The following is a 21,345-nucleotide window of genomic DNA, read 5'->3' as shown; positions in this document are numbered from 1 at the left end:
AACTCTGAAACAGTCTTAAAATTACTAATACAGTGTGACTTCACATAATCTCTTTACTCTGAGAGACTGAATTGGTGGTAATATTTTAATAATTAAACCAAATCAGTGTTCTTGCCCGGATTTTAATAAAGCATAAAACAATATAAGATCTTGTCTTTCTAAATTCGGTAGTGTTTTGAGCTGTATAACACTACGGTGAAATTCATCTAGTTACTTTGTGTCACAGGTGATGTCTTTGCATTGGTTCCCGACTGGCCTACAGTCCTGTCAGAATAAGGTACACCCAGCCTTTTTTCTTACACCAGAGAATGCAGTTGTGCTTTTGCAATCCCAGTGGGCCTCAAATTTGTTACAACTGCTAAATATCTAGATGGTAAAAGCTTAAAACCCATTCCTATTGAATTTGGATTTCTAAGCTGCAGTCAGTGAATGTTATGGTCACCTGCAGAAAAGATTTGTCACTATAAACATGGCTGCTGATGAGGCAGGTGCCATGTTTCAAGGTGTGTTTGCTCCAGGCTTTACGGTGATAATTTAGCCAATTTGTCGCATTGAGTTTAACATAAACTTAACCTCCTCTTGCCTTGCGATTTCCTACGTTGTCCTTGTACCTTTAGAATATGCAAACAGCTCCTCATCCATGCTGACATCAAACAATCTTTCCCATATATCTCATTTTAATAACAATATTTTTAAAAAATCCTGCAGATTTGAGATACAAAAATACAAGCCAAAATTGAGGTGACTGCTGGAAGCCTGCATCCAAGTGCTTTGGGGAACTGCTTAAATGTTGTTTTTGGGCACATCTGAGAAGGCAGAATAATGGGTTTACTACCACAGATCCACGGTGGTGCTATGATTGTGGTCAGCTTGTCAGTATTGTACTCAGACTTGCTGACTCATCATGAATCTCCCATTTGTAGCTGGCTTATGGGCATCATTTTGTTCTGAGGTTGTGATGACGTATACGTTGATAGGAAGTCCCTGCTGCTATAGACATTTGAGCAATTCTGCTAAATCGTTAGAGAGCTTCAATTTTTGTCCCGAATACCTTGGTCACAGCACTCTGCTGCTTTTGATATTCTCCTGAATATATTCCAAAAGACTGCTTTGTTGAATTGTATCTACTGTGTGTTTTATCTGTGTAGGTAAGACTATGCCTCTTTTTCCTCAAATTTTCTTAGTTAAGGGAAAACAAATTTCTTTGGTGACATCAGAAAAATTCTGAAGATTTTCTGCATTATAGTGTAATTTGGGGCAATGCTGATAAAAACATAGTCTCTTTAGTTCCCCAGAGCTTGCAGTATCTGTTGGTGCAAGTGTGATATGAAAATGTATTGCTAACATTAATCTAAAAATGTTTAACTAAAAATGCCACATGCCACTTCCACCTTTGCTGATGTTCCATACAGATGGCAACAGGTTATTATTTCTTGACAATTTTCTCCTCCGACCATCTCTCCTGAAGTCATTTAGCTCCATCTGGGACATAACTTTGTAGATCTGGTCACACTTGGGTACTTCGCCCAAATGGCGATTGTGCATGAACATTGGTCTTGAGTATTAGCAAGTTATTCAAGCATAGGGAGCATCACAGCTAAGTCCAACCCTGACCTTGTCTGGCATACAGGTCAACTGTAGCATCCCTACTGCTCAGCACAGACCAGCTGTCAAGCATCATGTCTTTAGACTTCATGACTCAGCTACTCATTGAATAAGCTCATTGAACATGTGTGTTAATAGGCTGCTTTGATGACTCCAAGTGGAAGCTGCATCTGGATTTAAGATATTTAATTCCTTGGCTATTCACAAAAAATTGCCCCAAAAAAGTTTACATTTTTGTTCTTTTTCCATAGGTTTGCGTGATTGAAAGTGTGCCGTGGTATGACGACTACTAACAAGGGAAACAAGGCCTTAAAGGTATAACTGATATCCCTGTAAACATTTAGTGCACAGGCACCAAGTTCCAGTAAAGGAAAGAATCCAATATCTTTAATACTGATCTTGATCCTGCTGGTCAAAATTTCTTAAGTTAATAACACTACCTGGAATCCACTAAGTTATTTTCCAAGTTTCTGAATTTGTATCTGTGGTTTCATTTCATCCTCAAGTTAAGGAACTAGAAACCATTCCAAGTGATTTAGTACATGAAAAGAATAGCCAATATTTCACTGAGATTTTTCTTTAAGATCTACCTGAGTTCTTGTTTTTAAGATTTCTTTTAATCTATTGGCTTTTTTCCTCTTTTGCTAATTTTCTTCCATTTTCTCCCCCCCCCCCCCCCCAACACACCCTCCTTGGGTGGTTTTGACTGCTTGCTGCAGTGTGGATTCAAGGTACCAGGTGCCCTTCAGTCCCTCGGCTAAGTAGCCATTCTTTGTGTGAGAGTTTTGGCAGGCTATTTGACCATGGGAAGCATCACAATCAACACTCATGCTGCCATCACACAATGTGCACCTCGCAGGGATTACTAGATAGAAGACAAGTGCAGAAACATTTTCTTTGCCCCTACGGGCTATGTATCCTACAGGATAGACTTATGAAAATTGTTGTATTTGGGATATCACAGTGGAGATTTAAAAATATGCCTTTTGAGATCTGGCTCCTGGTACTACCTTGGCCACATATACATATAAATGTAACAACTTAAAGGTTTTGGTTTTGACCTGGTTCACAGTAACCGGCATATATGAATATAGATTATACTTGTGTTTAACTCATGCTTTGAATTTGGATTGGCAAACTAGTAAGCCCTGCAGAACATATATACGTCCCGGTGTAACTGTCCACCAGCTTAAAAGTCCAAATAGTAAAGATGAAATATTCTAGTTGCAAGGCAATTTGAGTTCCAGATACTGCTAGTAGTGAGTGATGCTACATGACTCCATAATTCAAAGTAAATCATATCAAATTTGCCATTGGGTGCTATACGGAAAGAAAAGTCACTTGTATTATTTCAGTTCCATGGAGTCCTGTGTACTAGAACATTGTAAACAGCGAAATAATCCAGTAATCAAGACTGAGAAGCAATAAATTTGGTACTATGTTGGACTGGGATGTACTGACATCGGTTTCTCATTTGAGTTATCTTAGCATGAGTTGTTTTAATGTTATAAACTGTATTCGTGGTTCCTAATATAAGCCTAGAAATTAATGTTACAGTATTAGCAGGTGAACAACTAATGTGTCTGTATGATGTTCTATATGCTCTTTTTAGTAGAGACATTTAAAATACATTGGTTAATACCTGCTTTAAAATAGTAGCTAAAGGAACACCATGCAAAGGCTTAAAGGTTCGTCTCCTAATATCACCAACAGTAACTTGTACCATTCAGCACTCAATAATTTTCTTTTTAAAGTGTTTTCTGAGGAACATTGCTAGCTTGATCATTTCAGACACGGAATCCACCATCTCACTAAAAAGTGAAACTTAAAAAAACACACTTTTCCAGAAATTACTCATCATTACTTATTCTTTATGAACCGTAGCAATTAGTCATCCTTTTTATTGGCCAACTCTGGGCTGTGATTACTAATATGCAGAAAATGTTTTTTGCGGTGTCGTATGGAGGAAGTTGATTCAATATCAGACAGTGCAGCAGCAGAAAGTCAATAGAAATTTTGCCATCAGAAGCTGGACCAGAACTCTGTGTGTACAGATCCCCTTTGGAATATGAGCTGAAATCTATCACATAATAACACACCCAGTGCAAAGTTTAGGGGAGGTGTTTCACTGCTGGGGACATTCTTCTTTAGGCGAAGTGTTTTAATGGTTCAAAACTGTTCCCCAAACGACACTTCATTAGAAAGCAGGAGGGATTCCTGTCAGCACTCTCAACCCATTTCCCTTAAGTGGAGAAGCCAAATGTAATCACTGATTGATATGCCATGATTAAATCAACTTTATTTTCAACAAATCCAGAGTGTTTATAAGAAGCACTCAAGGCCCTAAAGGATACAGAGAAAATGAATGTCAGTATATTTAACGTAGTCACTGGTTCTGCAACAAGAGCACATGATCTTAAACTTGGAGGGTAAAATATAGCTACTTTTTGTAGTGGATTGTAACTGTATGGAATGGTCCAAGGGGGCAGGGAGGTCTATTTATATTGCAAATTCAAGAGAATTGGATTAATACCTGGTGAAAAACTTGGTAGACCTCTTGAGATATGATATTTCTTAGAAATTGAGACTGGTGAAATGGACCACAGTTGTCTTTTTCTGATCCTACATATTACTGTGTTTGCATGTTCTTAAATCTATTGTGTGTGTATAGTTTTTTTGAAGTTGAAGTTGCAGTCCAAAAGAAGGTTGTTTGCTGTCGGTGAGAGAGGCTTGCAGCTGGAAATTTACAAACACTTGGCAATCCGCAAACTTTCCTGACCAACTGCAATTCAACTCTAAATGACCTCAGGCTTGTATATTTTCACAACAATTAGACTACGTGACCTTAAAAGGACAGGCCAACTAGAACAGAGCTCCACTTTTAGTAGCAGAATAATACATTATGTGCGTCATGGTATAATGCTCCTGTCATTACAAAACAGCGTAACATCCAGTTTAACCTTGAGCAATGCCACAAGGAATTCACTAGTATAAAGTAAATCTGATTCCATACAGAACTTAACTAAGCACCAGTTGATGCTTAATTTCGGCTCCAAAGAATCTTCTTCATTTACAGTCTTTTTCATGAATGCATTTTGAAACTCTGGGGACCCTGTGCCTGAAAGCTGTGACAGCTGAATTTTTCTTTAAAACTTTAAAATGGCAAATGTCAGTTCTAGACGACTTGCAATGCACTTGTAATAATGAAATGACTGTACATGTAAATGTTTGAACAATTTAATTTATTTCATTGGTGGATTGTTGAGAGAGTTGCAGTTATAAATACAAAAAAAGAGAGGCTGAGGGGGAGTATTTTCTGTACAATTTTTTTTTTTACGATCTGTTTTCTGCCAAATAGGGGATCCACTATTTTGGATCTGATCCAATTCTGAGTTGCTTCAGTGATTAGCTTACGGCACAATCCAAGTGCTTGGCTGTCTGTAATTTCTCCGGGAGACCGTTAGCATGGTGGATAGTGGAATCATAGAATCATAGAATGATATAACATAAGAGGAGGCCATTCGGACCATCGTGCCTGTGCCGGCTCTTTGAAAGAGCTACCCAGTTAGTCCCACTCCCTGCTTTTTCCCCATAGCCCTGCAAATTTTTCTACTTCAAGTCTACGGATGTTGTCGCTATGGACTACAGAAGGCATTTGATTAGGATTATTAGCAAAAATGAAAGCGCATGGACTTGGAGATTACCAACCCATGTCACAAGGTTATCGGTTGGGAAGTAGGAGACGGAGAGTAGGGACAAAGGAACAATCTCTGATTGATTGGTGGGAGATGACAAGTGATGTTCCCCATGGGCCTGTACTGGGGCCTCCACTTTTCACCATATATGTTAATGGCTTGGATGTTAGGAGGCACAGTAAATTGTGCAGATAGGAGAAAGACGTTACAAAGGGACATAAACAGTCAAAGTGAGTGGATAAAACCGGCAGATGGAGTTCAACGTGGCTAGTGTGAGCCCATCCACTTTGGAACCGAGGAAGACTGATCGGAATATTCTCTAAACGGTGAGGGGCTGGGAGCTGTGGCGGAGCAAAGGGGCATGGATGTCCACGTGCACAGATCACTAAAAGCTAGTGCACAGGTACAAAATAAAATCAAAATGGCTAATAGAAAAGGGTGTTAGAATTCAAAAATGAGGAAGTGATGCTTCAGCGGTACAGAGCCTTGGTCAGACCCCATCTGGAGTATTGCGTTCCGTTTTGGGCACCAAACCTCAGGAAAGATATTTTGGCCTTAGGGGAGGCATAGTGCATATTCTGCAGAATGATACTGGGGCTTAAAGGGATAAATTATAAGAACAGGTTGATTAAACTTGGTTTGTATTCCCTTGAGTTTTGAAGGTTGAGGGAGGATCTAATTGGGGTCTTTAAAATGATAAAGGCCTTTGATGGGGTAGACGGTGAACTATTTCCTCTGGTGTGGGAATCTGGAACATAATAAAATTAGAGCCAGGTCATTAAGGAGTGAAATCAGGAAGCACTTTTTCAGACACAGGGTAGCGGAAATCAAGAAAACTCTTCCCCAAAAGGCTGTGGATGCTAAATATGGATATTTATGAATAAATGGGAACTATCTTGGTCATTTTGTGTGGTAGTGGAGAAGTGCTTTATAGAAAGTGCAGTTCAAAGCTTTTCTTCATAAACAATCAAGTTTAGACACTGGCCTTTCAGCCCAGTGTGATGGAGTGAAAGCCACTTATGTCTGATGCCTGCAAATTTGCCCAGTCTCGATCTAATTGCTAGTCGTTACAGGCCGACAGCACAAAACTGCCTCTAATTCGGTTTTAATTGCACTAAATTTGCAATTTCATTAAGAAAGGCCACAGGCTGGCTGGTGTGGGAAATGGAAAAATGATACAGGTGCCAGTGGGGATGGGAGATTCGCATAGAGGCAATTTGTGGGGAAGAATAGAGGGAGCTTTACTATACCTGACCTGTGATTGCATTATCACATTGAGAGTCTGGTATGGAACGCTCCCATTTCCCAGCACTAATATGCTTTGTGTTGATTAACACAAAATTCACAAAAAAATCTAATTTAAAAATAAAATCTCTAATAGTTGTGATCTTTTGGAGAGCAGTGCAAGTACACTCAGTACCAACCCTCTAAAGACAAATGATAATTTTTCAACAAAGTAGGAACAAAGCTTTCTCTTCACTAAAATTACTCTGAGCAGACATTCACTGTCCTCTATTGCTGTAACTAATTTAAAAATTCCCCAACATTTCCTTTTTAAAGTGCGTAATCCGTGAAGCAGAGTAAATATTCAGAAACCCGGTGATAAATTGACGTATAACACTTGGGGAAAATCCTAAACCTTATTTTTATACTGGTTCCTGGAGCTGTTCCAGTATAATTTGCTCCAGGTACTAGACGGACTCATTTGGAGCCGTCCTGTTTACAATGTAGTTCACAGTAGGGAATGTCGGAACATTGCCACAGCTTGATTTGTCCTCCAGGTGTGTTTCCGTACCCCTTTTTAAAAAAAAAATGAAATTGCAGCAAAATAAGCATACTCATTATTCATAATGTATGTTGTGTTTTTGTTATAGATCACTACATCTCTCCCTGTTGTTATTTATACTTATCAGGTTTTTTTGGCTGACCTAATGAAAGTCTTCATTGCAAGAATGCATGGAGGTTTTCCCAGAAAATGCTAGCTGCTGTATGTTTTCATATGTAGACAAATAGGATTGAACCTTCTGCTGTATTGAGATCACATTCTACCCGAAACTTTTTTTTGTGGTCAAACCTATCTCCATTTACTGTAACATAATTTATCATCTATAAAATATAGAATTCGTCACTGGTTACTAAACTTCAGGTTCCTGGTCTCCTTTCCTGTGAAGAGATTTTGTTTCAGCGGCCGAACTAGTAAAAATACCCAAGTGCGGTGACAAAAATAACATGTATCCTGTTGTACTACACATTGCTGTCCCTTGAGGGTCTCAGTGAGCTATGTAAATATAGCTGTCTAATGGTGCATATGGTCTTTATATCGATGCTATCTGTAGTTTCTCTTCATTTCTGCAGATCAGAGCTATCCAAGACTTTTTGTCACTTGAGGTCTTAATGGCTACTCACCGTGTCTTTTAATAGTTCCATTCTTCTAAATATTAAAATAAAGCAACTTTTTTCTGTGCCACCATCGAGACCTGTCCGCACAATGATTTGGTTAAAATGTTCATGCTGCTGAACCTTTCCACAATTTTCTAGACTTCCCTAGAATGTGTAGTGAATAACCTACACGTTAGTAATTGGAAACTTAGTAGAAACTGTGTTGGTATGCAAAGACAAATCCTGGCTTAAGCCTTTTCTGACTGCGGGTTTTGAGAACTCGCACATTATTTGCAGTGGGAGTCAATGGCTCTATCTCCCTAGAGAAAGTAAAGATAAATATTTAATGAGAAAATGAGAAGTGCTTTTCCGGGTGTACTACTCTTATAAACATAAATGGGGAGTGCTAATGATTTGGTTTATCTTCTCTTGTTTTAAAATGTAACAGGAAATGTTTTTTTTTTGGATGTGTCTTGATAATTCTACATCTGCCCAAAAGCATCAAATCTAATATACAATAGAGCAAACTCAAATTAGTTGGACGTTTCCAGTATTTATTGGGGCCTTGCTCGAAGAACTAAACTTCCTCTGATTTTTTTTCAGCAAAATGCTCTTTATTTTCTCATAAGGAGGCTGGTCAAAGGTTAATGAAACTGATGTACTTTTTCCCTGTTATTTAATGGCTTATTTTCAGTAGTTTTTTTTGTCACTTCTGAAGTTCCCACTTGCAGGAGTGGGGACATATTGAGCTTTAATTTTTTATGCTTTATCTGTCTTCAGAAAATAAAATGTACCTTTCTTCCTGTTTTGTCAAATAATTCTGCTACTGAGATGTATAATCTGTGTTTGATATGTCGCTCGATGAAACTGATCTACACTTAAAACTCTGTAAATAGTGTGATTTATATATACTTCAAGTTTTTTTTTTGCCTTTTTAATGGCCGTATCTAGAATTTTACAGCACAGACGGTCATTCGTTCCATCACACCTGTGCCAACTTTCGGAAAGAGCTGTCCATTTGGCCCCTTTTTCCCCATACCCTTTTTAAGCTTTTCTTTTTTTAAAAAATTATTCACTTTTTTAAAAGCTATTATAGATTCTGCTTCAATTACCTGCTTCTGGTAGGGCAGGGATTCCGTGTCAACGCTGTTATTCTCCTAACTTTTACTTTCAGTTCTTTGGTGATTATCTTAAGCTTATACCCTTTGGTTACTGACTTACCAACCAGTAGAAATAATTCTTCCCTATTTAGAAAGAAAGACTTGCATTTATGTAGCGCCTTTCACGACCTCGGGATGGCCCAAAGTGCTTTACAACCAAAGAAGTACTTTTTAAAGTGTAATCGCTGTTGTAATGTAGGAAGTACGGCAGCCAATTTGCGCACAGCAAGCTCCCACAAACAGCAATGCGATAACGACCAGATAATCTGTTTTAATGATGTTGGTTGAGGGATAATTATTGACCAGGACACCAGGAATAACTCCCTGCTCTTCTTCGAAATAGTGCCATGGGATCTTTTACATCTATCCGAGAGGGCAGACAGAGCCTCGATTTTAACCTCTCATCCGAAAGGCGGCACCTCCGACAGTGCAGCACTCCCTCAATGCTGCACAGGCGTGTCAGCCTGGGTTATGTGCTCAAGTCTCTGGCGTGGGACTTGAACCCACGACCTATGTAATCAAAACTTTCAATCAAATCCCCTCTTGACCCTTGCTCTAATGAAAATAGCCTCAGTTTCTATTTATCTCTCCTCATTACTAAAGCCTCTCATCACTAATATCACTGAACATTTTGCATGGCATTGACATCCATCCTAAAGTAAGGTACCCAAGAAGGGTATTGTAACTGCTGCCTAACTACTGATTTAATAGGTATAACATTACCTTGTTGCTTTTGTACTCCATTCCCCTACTTTATAAAACCTATGATCCATTGTGGTTTTTTTTTACAGCTTTATCATCTTGCTCGCCCACTTTTAAAGATCTGTATATCTAAACCCCATAATCTCTCTGTTCCTCTACTCCTTTTAAAATACCACGATTCAATGTATATAAATGTTAGTCCTTCTTTCAAAATGTACACTTCATTTGATATCATCTACCCAATCTACTAACCTGAGTATGCCCTCTTACATAGCTCTGCACACTACTTAAACTGAGAATTAACTTTCCTTAGTACATTTACATTGCTCCATCCATAGCATTTGAGTTTTACTCTTGAAAATTAGTAAATATTGCAGCTAACTCTTATAAAAAAATAAAAAAAAATTGATTTAATGTTCACACTGCATTAATTGTGTGTATATAATGCTTCCTCCTGAACATCAGCAGCCATTCATTTTTGGTTTATAAGGGCTAGACTTGTAGGTTTTTTTCCAAATGTGCTGTGCACTGCCACCCAAAACATTGATTCTGGGAGTTCACCAAGAGCCAGGCTTTATTAATAATTTTAGGACCATGATAAATATTTTTATTTAAAACCCATTGGAAGTTCTGCAGTTACATTGACTGACTTGTAAGAAGATAATTATCGAGCCACAAGTCATTCTATTTAATTGATTCGCTGTGTGTTTAAAAAAAAATTATGCTTAATGTAACTTGTCTGGAAAATTAATTATCATCCAGCCGTTTAAAAATCTGACATTATAGTGACCATTAAGGTAATAAAACTGTACAATGAGTTAGCTGAGTGACGGAATCAAAACCACAATGAAGGTGACAAAATAGTTCCAATTTCAATGCGACAAAGTTTTGGATAGAAACAAATAGTTAAGTCCTAAATTGTTCCGAACTTCAGCACTGCTAATATACAACAACCATTTCTTTTTTGTGCAAGTCTGATTTTCAGCTATTTTTTTTTCTATCAACTAGGGCACATAACAAAATACTATGTTGGAATGGTTGCAGTGCGAGAAATATGAAGAACTTTCCACGAATCAGCTGAGGTTTTAGCATAAATGAAGCTTTGAATGGTACAGTTAGGAATTTTTGGCATTTGTTCCCTGCAAATTATCTACATAACAAGCTGCTCCCGTTTTGATAGATCAGCCTCCTTGCCTACTTTCTTATCGTATCCCTTCATTTTTTGTTCTCTCATCGAGTTCCCTCTTGGAATCCCCGTTTATACTGTCTGCTTTTAAAGGCCTTCCCCGCTAATTTATTTCCCATCTCTACTATTTTTTTAAGTGTAAAAGTTGATTTCCCTGCTTCCTAATTACCATTTGTGCCCCCTTGTACTGGAACACTTCAACTTATTTAGAAGCAAATGTGAAAATATTAAATGTTAACAGTGGCTTTAGAGGTCATTTGTTTAATCTAAAGTAAGATAGGCCAGTTGGTTAAACATTAGAAATTGTGTACAGACAGCTATTTTTGGTGTATCAAAAGTGGTGATGGAAGCATAAGAGTGGCATAGGTTATAGAGTGAGAATATTTTTATGGTGTCAAAGGAGCAACCTTCATATTGAACACTTCTATGAAGAAATAACCTTTTTGAAACTGTCTTTAACACTTCCACTATTTGCTATTTATAGTGAATTGTAAACCAGTTCTTTATACATGTGGTTACCATTTTGCGATAAATGCTAATGTTGAAAATCTTCCCCCAGTTTTGGGAAAAGATGTATTGGACCCCCATACCTTCATTTGACTGTGTTTAACGTTAAACACAATCAAATGGGAACTTCTGTCCTACGACTCAGAATTTCTAAATGCCTTTATTAAGTTGATGCTATGGTTTGAAAGCTTTCTCCTTTTTCCCACCCCCTCCGCCCCTCACAGGTGAAGCGGGAGCCAGGTGAAAATGGAGCCAGTCTCACAGATCAGGAGCTTGTCTCCATGTCTGTTCGAGAACTGAACCAACATCTGCGAGGCCTAACCAAAGAGGAGATCATCCGGCTGAAGCAGCGTCGCAGAACGCTCAAGAACCGTGGCTACGCAGCCAGCTGCCGTGTCAAGAGGGTGACTCAGAAGGAGGAATTAGAGAAGCAGAAAGCAGAACTTCAGCAAGAGGTAGAGAAGCTGGCATCCGAGAATGCTAGCATGAAATTGGAGCTAGATGCCCTCCGATCCAAGTATGAGGCCTTACAGAGCTTCGCCAGGACCGTGGCCAGAGGACCTGTCCTGCCGGTCAGAGGTCCCATCATCTCTGCCATTGGCCCCATTATGCCAGGCAAAGTGGCTACCACCAGCGTCATCACAATAGTCAAATCCAAAACCGATGCAAGATCTTAGTACATACTGCTGTAGACACCGGCCAGAGCCAACCTAGTTTGTAGTAAAACTGGTCAATTCATGGAGTTAAACACAAGGGGTTTTTAAAATTTTCCCCCTCCCAAACAAACATTTGAAATGTATTTTTCCACAGGAGAAAAATATGCACAGGTCTGTGGCAATTCGATGAATAAGCAAAGCATTAGATAAAATAGTCAACCTAGTTCATTATTGCAACCAAGACTTTAGTCTGGTAATCAATTTAAGAATTTAATATTAAGGGCTTTATTTTGTCCATCTCTATAGCAATTCCTGTAGAGGTCTCCAGTTTTAACTGAACTGTGTGAAATCAAAATTAATAGAAAGTCATACATTTATTTCAGTAACAAACTAGCACTGAATACTGTATTGATATCTTGTTGCTTGACAGCATGTCACACAGACCAAACCCTGGTGACTCCACAACCTTCCTAAAGGACAAGTTCATTGATTTTGAAGTAACTTGAACAAACTTTACAAAAAATAGGTTTGTTTCTCTGCATTTGGATGAAGTGGCATCATGACATGTTTAAGCAAAACCCAATATTGTATGGTGCTGTAGTAGTTGAACCAATTAGATTGTAACACAGTCTGTGAGTACAGTGGGATGTGTTTTTATTGGACATTTTATTTCAGATTGAAACCTTGTGGCTAACTTTGTGCACTGACCAGTTAACAGCTTCTCATATTCATGCACATCTGAACACGGTGTACCGTATCACCATGGAGTAAGGTAGTTCAAATGACCTGTTCATATGGTTAAGTATTCCTTTCTATTCATATACAATGGGTCCTTCATGACAAATTTATAGCGCAAATTAGAATTTTTCGTTTTAATTTGTACATCTTTTTAAAAACTAATACCTATTGTAGGACAATGCACAGCATTTAAAACCCTGCAGAGATGGGAGGAGGCAGAACTATAGCACCCTTTGTAACACTAAGTTGTTACAGTAACCCTGCCATCTGCTTGTCACTATCCAAAGAAGGCAGTGAAATGTCAGTCTGTACAATAAGCTTTTGAATCGTTTCAAAAGTGCAGTCTTCATACAGAAGCTTAATTCTTTGATGCTTTCCACTGCTATGTTGGATACTTCCAATTGGCAGCTTCTGAGAACCCTATCCCTTTTTTGAATCTCTTAATTATAGTTTATTAAATCATGTAATGTACAGTTTTTGAATATCATACAGACAAACCTCAAGTCTGGAGTTTAAAGTTTACAGATTTAATGAAATGTTGATTTCCACAAGATAGTGTTTAATCGTACAGCTGTTGAATGTGGAAGTTGGAAGTTGTGGTGTACAAATGTTCAGATTACCACTGGTTTTAAGTGACTTCCCTGCCTCAACTCCTCCCTGCCCCCCCCCCCCCCGCCCCCCAATAGTAGTGACCCATAGAATGGTTACAAGCATAGAAGGAGGTCATTTGGCCTGTCGAGTCCCTGCCAGCTCTCTGCACGAGCAATCCAGCTAGTCCCACTCCCCCGCCCTTTCCTCATAGCCCTGCAAATTTTTTCCCTTCAAGTACTTATCCAATTCCCTGTCTGAAAGCCACAATTGACTTTGTCTCCACCACCCTTTCAGGCAGTGCATTCAAGATCATAACTACTCGCTGCGTTAAGGTTTTTACTCATGTCGCCTTTGTCTCTTGTGCCAATTACCTTAAATCTGTGTCTTCTGGTTCTCTACCCTTCCACCAATGGGAACAGTTTCTCTCTAACTACACTGTCTAGACCCCTCATGATTTTGAATACTTCTATCAAATCTCTTCTCAACCTTCTCTGCTCTAAGGAGAACAACCCCAGCTTCCCCAGTCTATCCATGTAACTGAAGTCCCTCATCCCTGGAACTGTTCTAGTAAATCTTTGCTGCACCCTCTCTAAGGCCTTCATATCCACTTCCTAAAGTGTGGTGCCCAGAATTGAACACAATACTCCAGTTGTGGCTGGACTAGTGTTTTATAAGGTTCATCATAACCTCTTTGCTCTTGTACTCTATGCCTCTATTTATAAAGCCCAGGATCCTGTATGCTTTTTTTAAACCGCTTTCTCAACCTGCCCTGCCACCTTCAACGACCTGTGCACATATACCTCTCTGTTCCTGCACCCCCTTCCGAATTGTAACATTTAGTTTATATTGCATCGCCTTGTTCTTTCTTCCAAAATGTGTCACTTCGCACTTCTCTGCGTTAAATTTCATCTGCCATGTGTCAGTCCATTCCACCAGCCTGTCTGTGTCCTCTTGAAATCTATCACTATCCTCCTCACTGTTCACTACACTTCCAAGTTTTGTGTCATCTGCAAATTTTGAAATTGTGCCCTGTACACCCAAGTCCAAGTCATTAGTATATATCAAGAAAAGCAGTGGTCCCAGTACCGACCCCTGGGGAACACCACTGTATGCCTTCCTCCCGTCTTGCTGCAGTTTCGTGCCTCTTTCCCCAAGTGACTAACTGAAGTAGTAAAAGAAAAGCAACAATCTAAACACCAGAAGAGAGAACACTATTTCAGCAAAAACCCCGTTACCTGGTGTGTTTTGCTTTTTAAGAAAAAGTTTTAATCCTCTCTGACTGTCATAAGTCAGATGTGGAGAATTGGCTCATTGTTTTTTCCTGCTGACTAGAACTAGCTGCTGTTCCACCTCCCACCCCCTTTTCTCTCTCTCTGCAGTCAAAAAAAAAACTGAAAATGACTGTATTGAACCTTTACAGAAGTTTGAAACTACTTCTAAAGAACAAGTGTGAGTAGAAGGGGCTGATTAACCATATGAATGAAAATTTATTCAGAGAATCTTTGATAGTAAAAGTTCCTCTTTAGTGTATGTATACAAAGTATCTTTGTCAACATGTAAGGGTATTCGAGTTTAATTTTTATAAGTACACAGATTATCATACAATATTTATATAACAAAAAACTTCACAAAAAAAGTGTTTAATAGCTTTTACAGATGTTTCTAGAGTGGCTTATTGAAATCAATAGCTTTCTAGTGAATCAGCGTGTTAAGTGGATCCGGGGTGATGTATCTGTGATGTGTTAATATGCAGTTTAGTGTTATTTTACAGTTGTTTAGTTCTGTATTTATTTGTGTGTGAGCACAATGGGGTTTTATGTTGTGTGTATTTTTTTCCAAATTTCCTCTTCACTTGCTGCACATGTGAATTTTAAAAATGCAACAAATTTTAAGGAGGTGTGTGAACCACAAGTTCAGTTTGATCAGCAGTCTCAGCTTCTGAAATATGCTTCGGCCTATCTTAACCAAGCCAGGAATACCAAACTATTGCACAGCATCTAATGTTAACCGTTTGAGATCTGCATTTAATCTGCAGTTTTTAAAATATGGGGGATGAATTCATGATGAATCTTGAATTCTTTGAGAACTTCTTGGTGGTTTGAATACTGCAGTAGTCTCCAAAAGGTGTCTCTTTTTTATCTTCTGAACTTTGCATTGATGTGTACACATTTACTGCAACACAAATTAAGGGATTTATTCTTTAGTAGTATTGAAGTAGAATATATATTACAAAGATTTGGAAATCCAAAATATATTCAATGTCTAGTGTAATTTTATGTTGAATATGTAATAGAAGGTGCTGTTCGATTGTTAAGCTATTATTAGAGTAGCTGAATGTTCATTCCTAAATGGCTAACTCGATGTTTGGTCTGAAGTACAAATCTATTTGGCTAAACTGCATATCTGACTTGGTTTCTCGCACACCTTTCTTTAATTGTGATATTGTAATTGCTGTTCTACACAATAGTTTTCAGTAAGAAGAAACTTATTTTTGTCAAAAACAATTTCTATCTGTGCCATAAAGGGCTGTGCAAAATAACCTCAGCATCTCAACTCAACCTGGCCTTTGATCCACCCAACCACCTGATGATATCTTTTACCAAGAATTCGGCAATAGAATCCCAATCAACCCCATTAAATCAAATAGGATTTATAGCTTGTCCTATGGAGATCTATTAATTTGTAAAAACCTTAAAGATCATGTAGGATTTTTGAATGGGATATTGTGTAACTATTTTTAAAAGTTTCTAACTGCAATCTGAATATTGGTTAAACTAGCTTCAAGGCCGCACAATATGGTTACAGAATAATGTAAAGCCCAGGACTTTACATCCACATTTAGCCTGTACTCTCTAGATGCCAGTTTGAGGTGATGAGTGTCTGGTGCTGAGACCATGCCTGCCTTTGGCCAGCTTTAGTGCCATGTGTAGATGTTTTGAATAACGCATAAGCTGTGTTGTGATTAAGTAATCACATGTAGACACAGCAACTTATCGCTAAAATTGAAGTTCAAGTCTAGTCTTCTGGCAATGAGCATATCATTGAATGTGGAATCATGTAGATGGGTGTTAAGTGAAAGCAAATGCTTAACAATCTTCAGTTTTAATTGCTTTTAACACTAACTCTGCTGTAATCAAAACCACCTGATTCTAGAAGCCTTTTAAACTCAAACATGGCTTCCATTCTTAAAATATATGCTTATTCAATCACAGAGCAGAGTTTAAAAGTTGAATTGAGACAAATGTTAAGTTAATATAAGTACATTTGTATATCTTGTGGGTTTTTCCCCTCCCTCCACTTATAAACCTGGGATGTGTTTTATCCAAATATGTGAATTACCCATTTGATTTTGAATTGTACAAGCCTATTTCAAATCCATTTGGAGAAGTAGAATTATTTTTTTAACGACAATATTTGATTGCACAATACCAGCTCGAGCAAGGATTGGTTCTAAGAACGATGTAGTTTCTGGTGGGAAATGTACAATTTCAATAACTTTTTTTAAAAAGTAACTGGGGGAGGGGGCATGAACAATAATCCTGAAGCAGCATAGCAATTAATTATATTTGAAGCAGGAGTCATATTCCAGACAAGAGAAAAATTGCACTAGAACTACAGTATGGGGAGAGATTTATTTCACAAGGGTTTTTACAAAGCATCAACTCAACATTTCTAAACAGAGAAGCAGTGTACTCACTGTGTTGATCACTAGGAGAAGAGGGTACCCAAGATACACATGTCTAATGCCATTGGAGTTAATGAAAAAAAGTACTATTTTGATTGTCAAGACCTTTTTTAAAGAAGGCATTTTGTGTACAAACTGATCAATATATCACCAGTATGTGAAAGAATCTCTTACCCCTCCACTCCCTTAAAATAACAAGAATAATAACTGAAGCCTTGTTCTGATTCCCATTCAGATGCTGTAGTGATTTGTTTTTCTATGCTGTCAGCCTGTGACGTTAATTCTGTGAACAGTGTAAGTGCTTGTTTTAGCAAGTGCTTTGTACGTGAGGTGTGTGACGTACGTGTGTACGGCTTGGTGACTGTTGTAAAGTGAGGTTCTTAAAATATGCAAGCAGCAATTGGTATCCAGGGCAACAGTGCTGGAATAATGCCCTACAGATAGCAAGAGTGACTACCCATTGTACAAATAATGTCTTGATATAAGGGCTAAAGAATTATTTATGTTACAGGAGTGTCTGTGCGTGCGTGCGTGTCTGTATTTTATAGTGTTCAAAGTTATAGACTGGAGTAATACGTGCTAAAGGTCATTTTTTGTTAATATTAGCACAAATAACAAAAATAACATCACTGTTGTGTTTAAACCCTTAGGCTTGAAGCCCACATTAAATATTATATTTTGGACATGTTAGTTGAGGAATATTTTCTTACTTCCTGCAACGACTTAACCTGATAGAGATTCAAATTAATCAGAAATTGGAACAAAAATCTAGCCTGATGACCAGATTTTCACACTTGACTAACCAGTTATTAGTGTGTGCTTCCCCACCTTGCAAGCAAACCTTCTGTCATACTGCTCTTTGCTTATGAATGATACTTGGGCTAATGGAAGTATGTGACCAGACAAGGAGTGAAATATCCTCATCCCTCCTGGCTGCATTTTCTTGTAAATAAGATTCTAACCCAGGGTGTATAATCCCCGTTTTGTTGCAGAGCAGTGCTCACTTTTTGGAGTCTGATGGGCAGTTATTCTGTTTTACTGTTGTACTGTTGCCAGAGTGCTGCATCCAGCTTTACATTTATTACAGCCCTTTGACCAGACGCTAGAAAATTTTCAGAAGCAATACTGACCATTGGAAGCACATTAATGGGTGATTGCATGTCACTGGGAAGTTAAATATAAGGAACTAGTAAAAGAATTAGAACATGGAACTTGGATAAGGGTTTGTTCCCTTTGTTCATTTGAAATGAGATCCTGTTTCTGGAGAATAGTTGGGACGTGAATGTGCATCAGAAGAAAATGCTATTATAGATTTTATTTTTGCGTGGGGCTAAAGTCTAGCTGCCGTGTCTTGGTTTTTGACATGCGTTTTTCTGATGCAGCTGGCTAGTTTATCACTGTACTTACAAAATATTGTACCTGATTCAGCTAATACTTTCCTTGACACTTATGCAAAGCTGGGTACTGGATTGAACTTGAAGCCTATTTAAATTTACTGCCCCTCCAAGCAATCTGTCTAGATCTTTGGAACCTAATATATTTTGCAAAGATTTTCCAAGGTCTAAATGTGTTTACTGTAAAATAAAAAATGCCGTGCACCATCAGTACAAAGTAATGGCATGTTAGTGTGGGTACTTAACAGATCTAAATCTGTTTCTTTTAAAGCGTAAGGAAAACATAGTTACTTTTCACTTCCCAGGAGCATTGTAATCACACTATTGAGGATTGAAATGCTGTTGTGAGGAGGTTGCATACAACCAATGTAGTGATATGAAATTTGTGCAGTATTAGGTGAATAAAGTTAAAGCTATTTTGATGACGAATGCTCTCTGTATCAAATTCTGGCCCAAAGGGTGTAATGAATCACTGTTGTTGTACTTTGTATAAAGAGTCCATTTAATAAGTATTTATTACCTAAATTATTGTACTTTATGATCTGTAGATAAGTATGTATCCATAATCGCCATGAAAATTAACTGTATCAGTTTCCATTGGACACATCATTAATTTATTTCTGTATATACTGTATGTTTGTTGAGATACAGCTTACTTTATTTTGTATATGACCAATAAACACCTTTTAAAGTGATCTAACCTAATGTAATGAAAGATGTATCCTTTACAATGTGTAGAATAAGTCCAGTGATCTAATTTAACCTCCTATCCCATCAACCAGACCATTAGGAAGTAGTTTAGTTTCTTTGATTAGTAAATGCATTAAGTGACAACTAAAATATCATTTTTAAGCTAGTGAGTTTGCAAGGAGGAATTTGAATTTTTACTTTGAAATCCGGTGTATTGGTAGAAAATATTCCCTTTTAGTCTTTTGGATCACCACTTTATTTTTAATTGATTCTCACTTTTGCAACATTTTGCAGCTGTACAAAACCCTGGTTAGACCACACCTGAAGTACTGTGAGCAGTTCTGGGCACCGCACCTTCGGCAGGACATATTGGCCTTGGAGGGAGTGCTGCGTAGGTTTACTAGAATAATACCCGGACTTCAAGGGTTAAGTTACGAGGAGAGATTACACAAATTGGGGTTGTTTTCTCTGGAGTTTAGAAGGTTAAGGGGTGATCTGATCGAAGTTTATAAGATATTAAGGGGAACAGATAGGGTGGATAGAGAGAAACTATTTCTGCTGGTTGGGGATTTTAGGAGTAGGGGGCACAGTCTAAAAATTAGAGCCAGACCTTTCAGGAGTGAGATTAGAAAACATTTCTACACACAAAGGGTGGTAGAAGTTTGGAACTCTCTTCTCAAAACGGCAATTGATTAGCTCAATTGCTAAATTTAAATCTGAGATCGATAGCTTTTTGGCAACCAAAGATATTAAGGGATATGGGCCAAAGGCAGGTATATGGAGCTAGATCACAGATCAGCCATGATCTTATCAAATGGCGGAGCAGGCACGAGGGGCTGAATGGCCTACTCCTGTTCTTATGTTCCTATTTCCTTTTTACATTTTCTCTTATCCTTCAATCCAAGACACTGACAGTACAATTGCTCCATTTCTGTTCTTTCCCCTCCAAAAAGTTGTGGGATCAAGCCCCAAAACAGGAATTCAGCACATAAACTGGAAACATTTTCCTCTAAGCAATATGGCTGCTGCATTTGCCTGCATAGTCACTTCAAAGTAATTCATTGTATGTGAAGTGCAAACATTTCTAAATACAAGTCTTTTTTGAACTCAAATGGCTTGGATCTATAGATGTATTTTTTCACTAACAGCACAAATTTGCCTCTTGGGTTCGTTCAGTTAGCTTTATGGTACTTCATACACCATGGGCTCGATTTTAACTCCCCCCACCCCCCCCCCCCCAGAGGGAAACCAGGCCGGGGGTGCGGGGAGAATTAAAATAAAACGGGGTTGGGGGCTTACCCACTTCTTTCCCCTCCTGCTCTTGCCGACTGCAATTTCAAACTTAAATTTAAAAACCAGCAGGGCACTTGAAGTACGCAGATCGGGCTCCAACTATGTCATCGGGGCCTGATCTGCCATTTTAACCCAAGGCCTGAGTGGAGAGCAGTGGTGGCTTACCCGCTAGGGAACAGCAGCCAGGACCAACAAAGTACATTTTAATTTTTTTTGCGTTTCCTTGTGGGTCAAGTAGAGCAGGAGTGGTTGTGCTCCAATATGCTGTGCCACTGATTGATGTAGGTCTCATGGCAGTTGGCTCCAGAACAACAATGACCGGATTTTAGAAACAGATTAACAAGGGGGAGAACTAATAAAACATTAAAATCGGGGCAAAAAGTACAAAATAAAAGGTCACTGTCTATGTCTTGCATGACTTTCTTCATAAGTATTGAAAAGCTCTAAAGCTTCATGATGAATAACCGCCTTTTTTTGAGTTATTGAAAGAACTTACTCATGTAAGTATTCTATTCAATGGGTAAATCATGTACATTAAATGATTTCTGTTTAGTAAATGAACCATTAAGTAATAATTAACTGGAGTGAATTACTACATTGCTGGGCAGTTCAGTTAACATCAACATTCTTGGAATAAAATGCCCTTCATTTGCAACGCTCCATTGCATTTTTGAACAGGTTTGAGGTAAAATTAAATTTAGATGCGTCGACATGAGTCTGCCACCTCTTCATGTGAATAAAGAACCTGAAATGTGTTTGTGTAACACAGAATTTACAGATGTCAAAATAATCCTACATGCCAATGTCCCAACAGATAGCTGGACAAATGGCATGAACCTGAACGCTCTTTGCGGACAAACTGCATGGTTTTAGGCAGTTACTCTTCACCCTGGCTGTGCTCCTACACACACTTCAGATCCCTAAGGCTTGAATTTTTCCAACGTGCGCCCTAGTTCTCCGGGCTTGAGTAAGTCCGATGCGCCCCTACAGAAAAGGGTGTGGACTTGATATCAGGCAAGTGAAACTCTTTTTGTAGGTGGATTTCAAAACTTTTAAGCAACGTG

General features: G+C 38.4%; 1 protein-coding gene across 2 annotated transcripts in view; it reads left to right on the top strand.

Annotated features, from left to right (window-relative positions):
• LOC137341123 (transcription factor MafG) overlaps nt 1-18,998 on the top strand; it is a 31,852-nt gene extending 12,854 nt beyond the window's left edge. For both annotated transcript variants that reach the window (XM_068004066.1, XM_068004065.1), the window contains 2 exons: nt 1,857-1,920; nt 11,459-18,998. In XM_068004066.1, coding sequence (XP_067860167.1) covers nt 1,885-1,920; nt 11,459-11,911 — 489 coding nt within the window. In that variant the 5' untranslated portion in view covers nt 1,857-1,884 and the 3' untranslated portion in view covers nt 11,912-18,998. The remainder of the gene's footprint in view (nt 1-1,856; nt 1,921-11,458) is intronic.
• Nucleotides 18,999-21,345: the final 2,347 nt, after the last annotated feature.

Source organism: Heptranchias perlo, chromosome 23, assembly GCF_035084215.1.
Source record: "Heptranchias perlo isolate sHepPer1 chromosome 23, sHepPer1.hap1, whole genome shotgun sequence".
In the NCBI taxonomy this organism is placed as follows: domain Eukaryota; kingdom Metazoa; phylum Chordata; class Chondrichthyes; order Hexanchiformes; family Hexanchidae; genus Heptranchias; species Heptranchias perlo.
The sequence above is the reverse complement of the archived record's forward strand: the minus strand, read 5'-3'. Positions and strand labels throughout refer to the sequence as shown.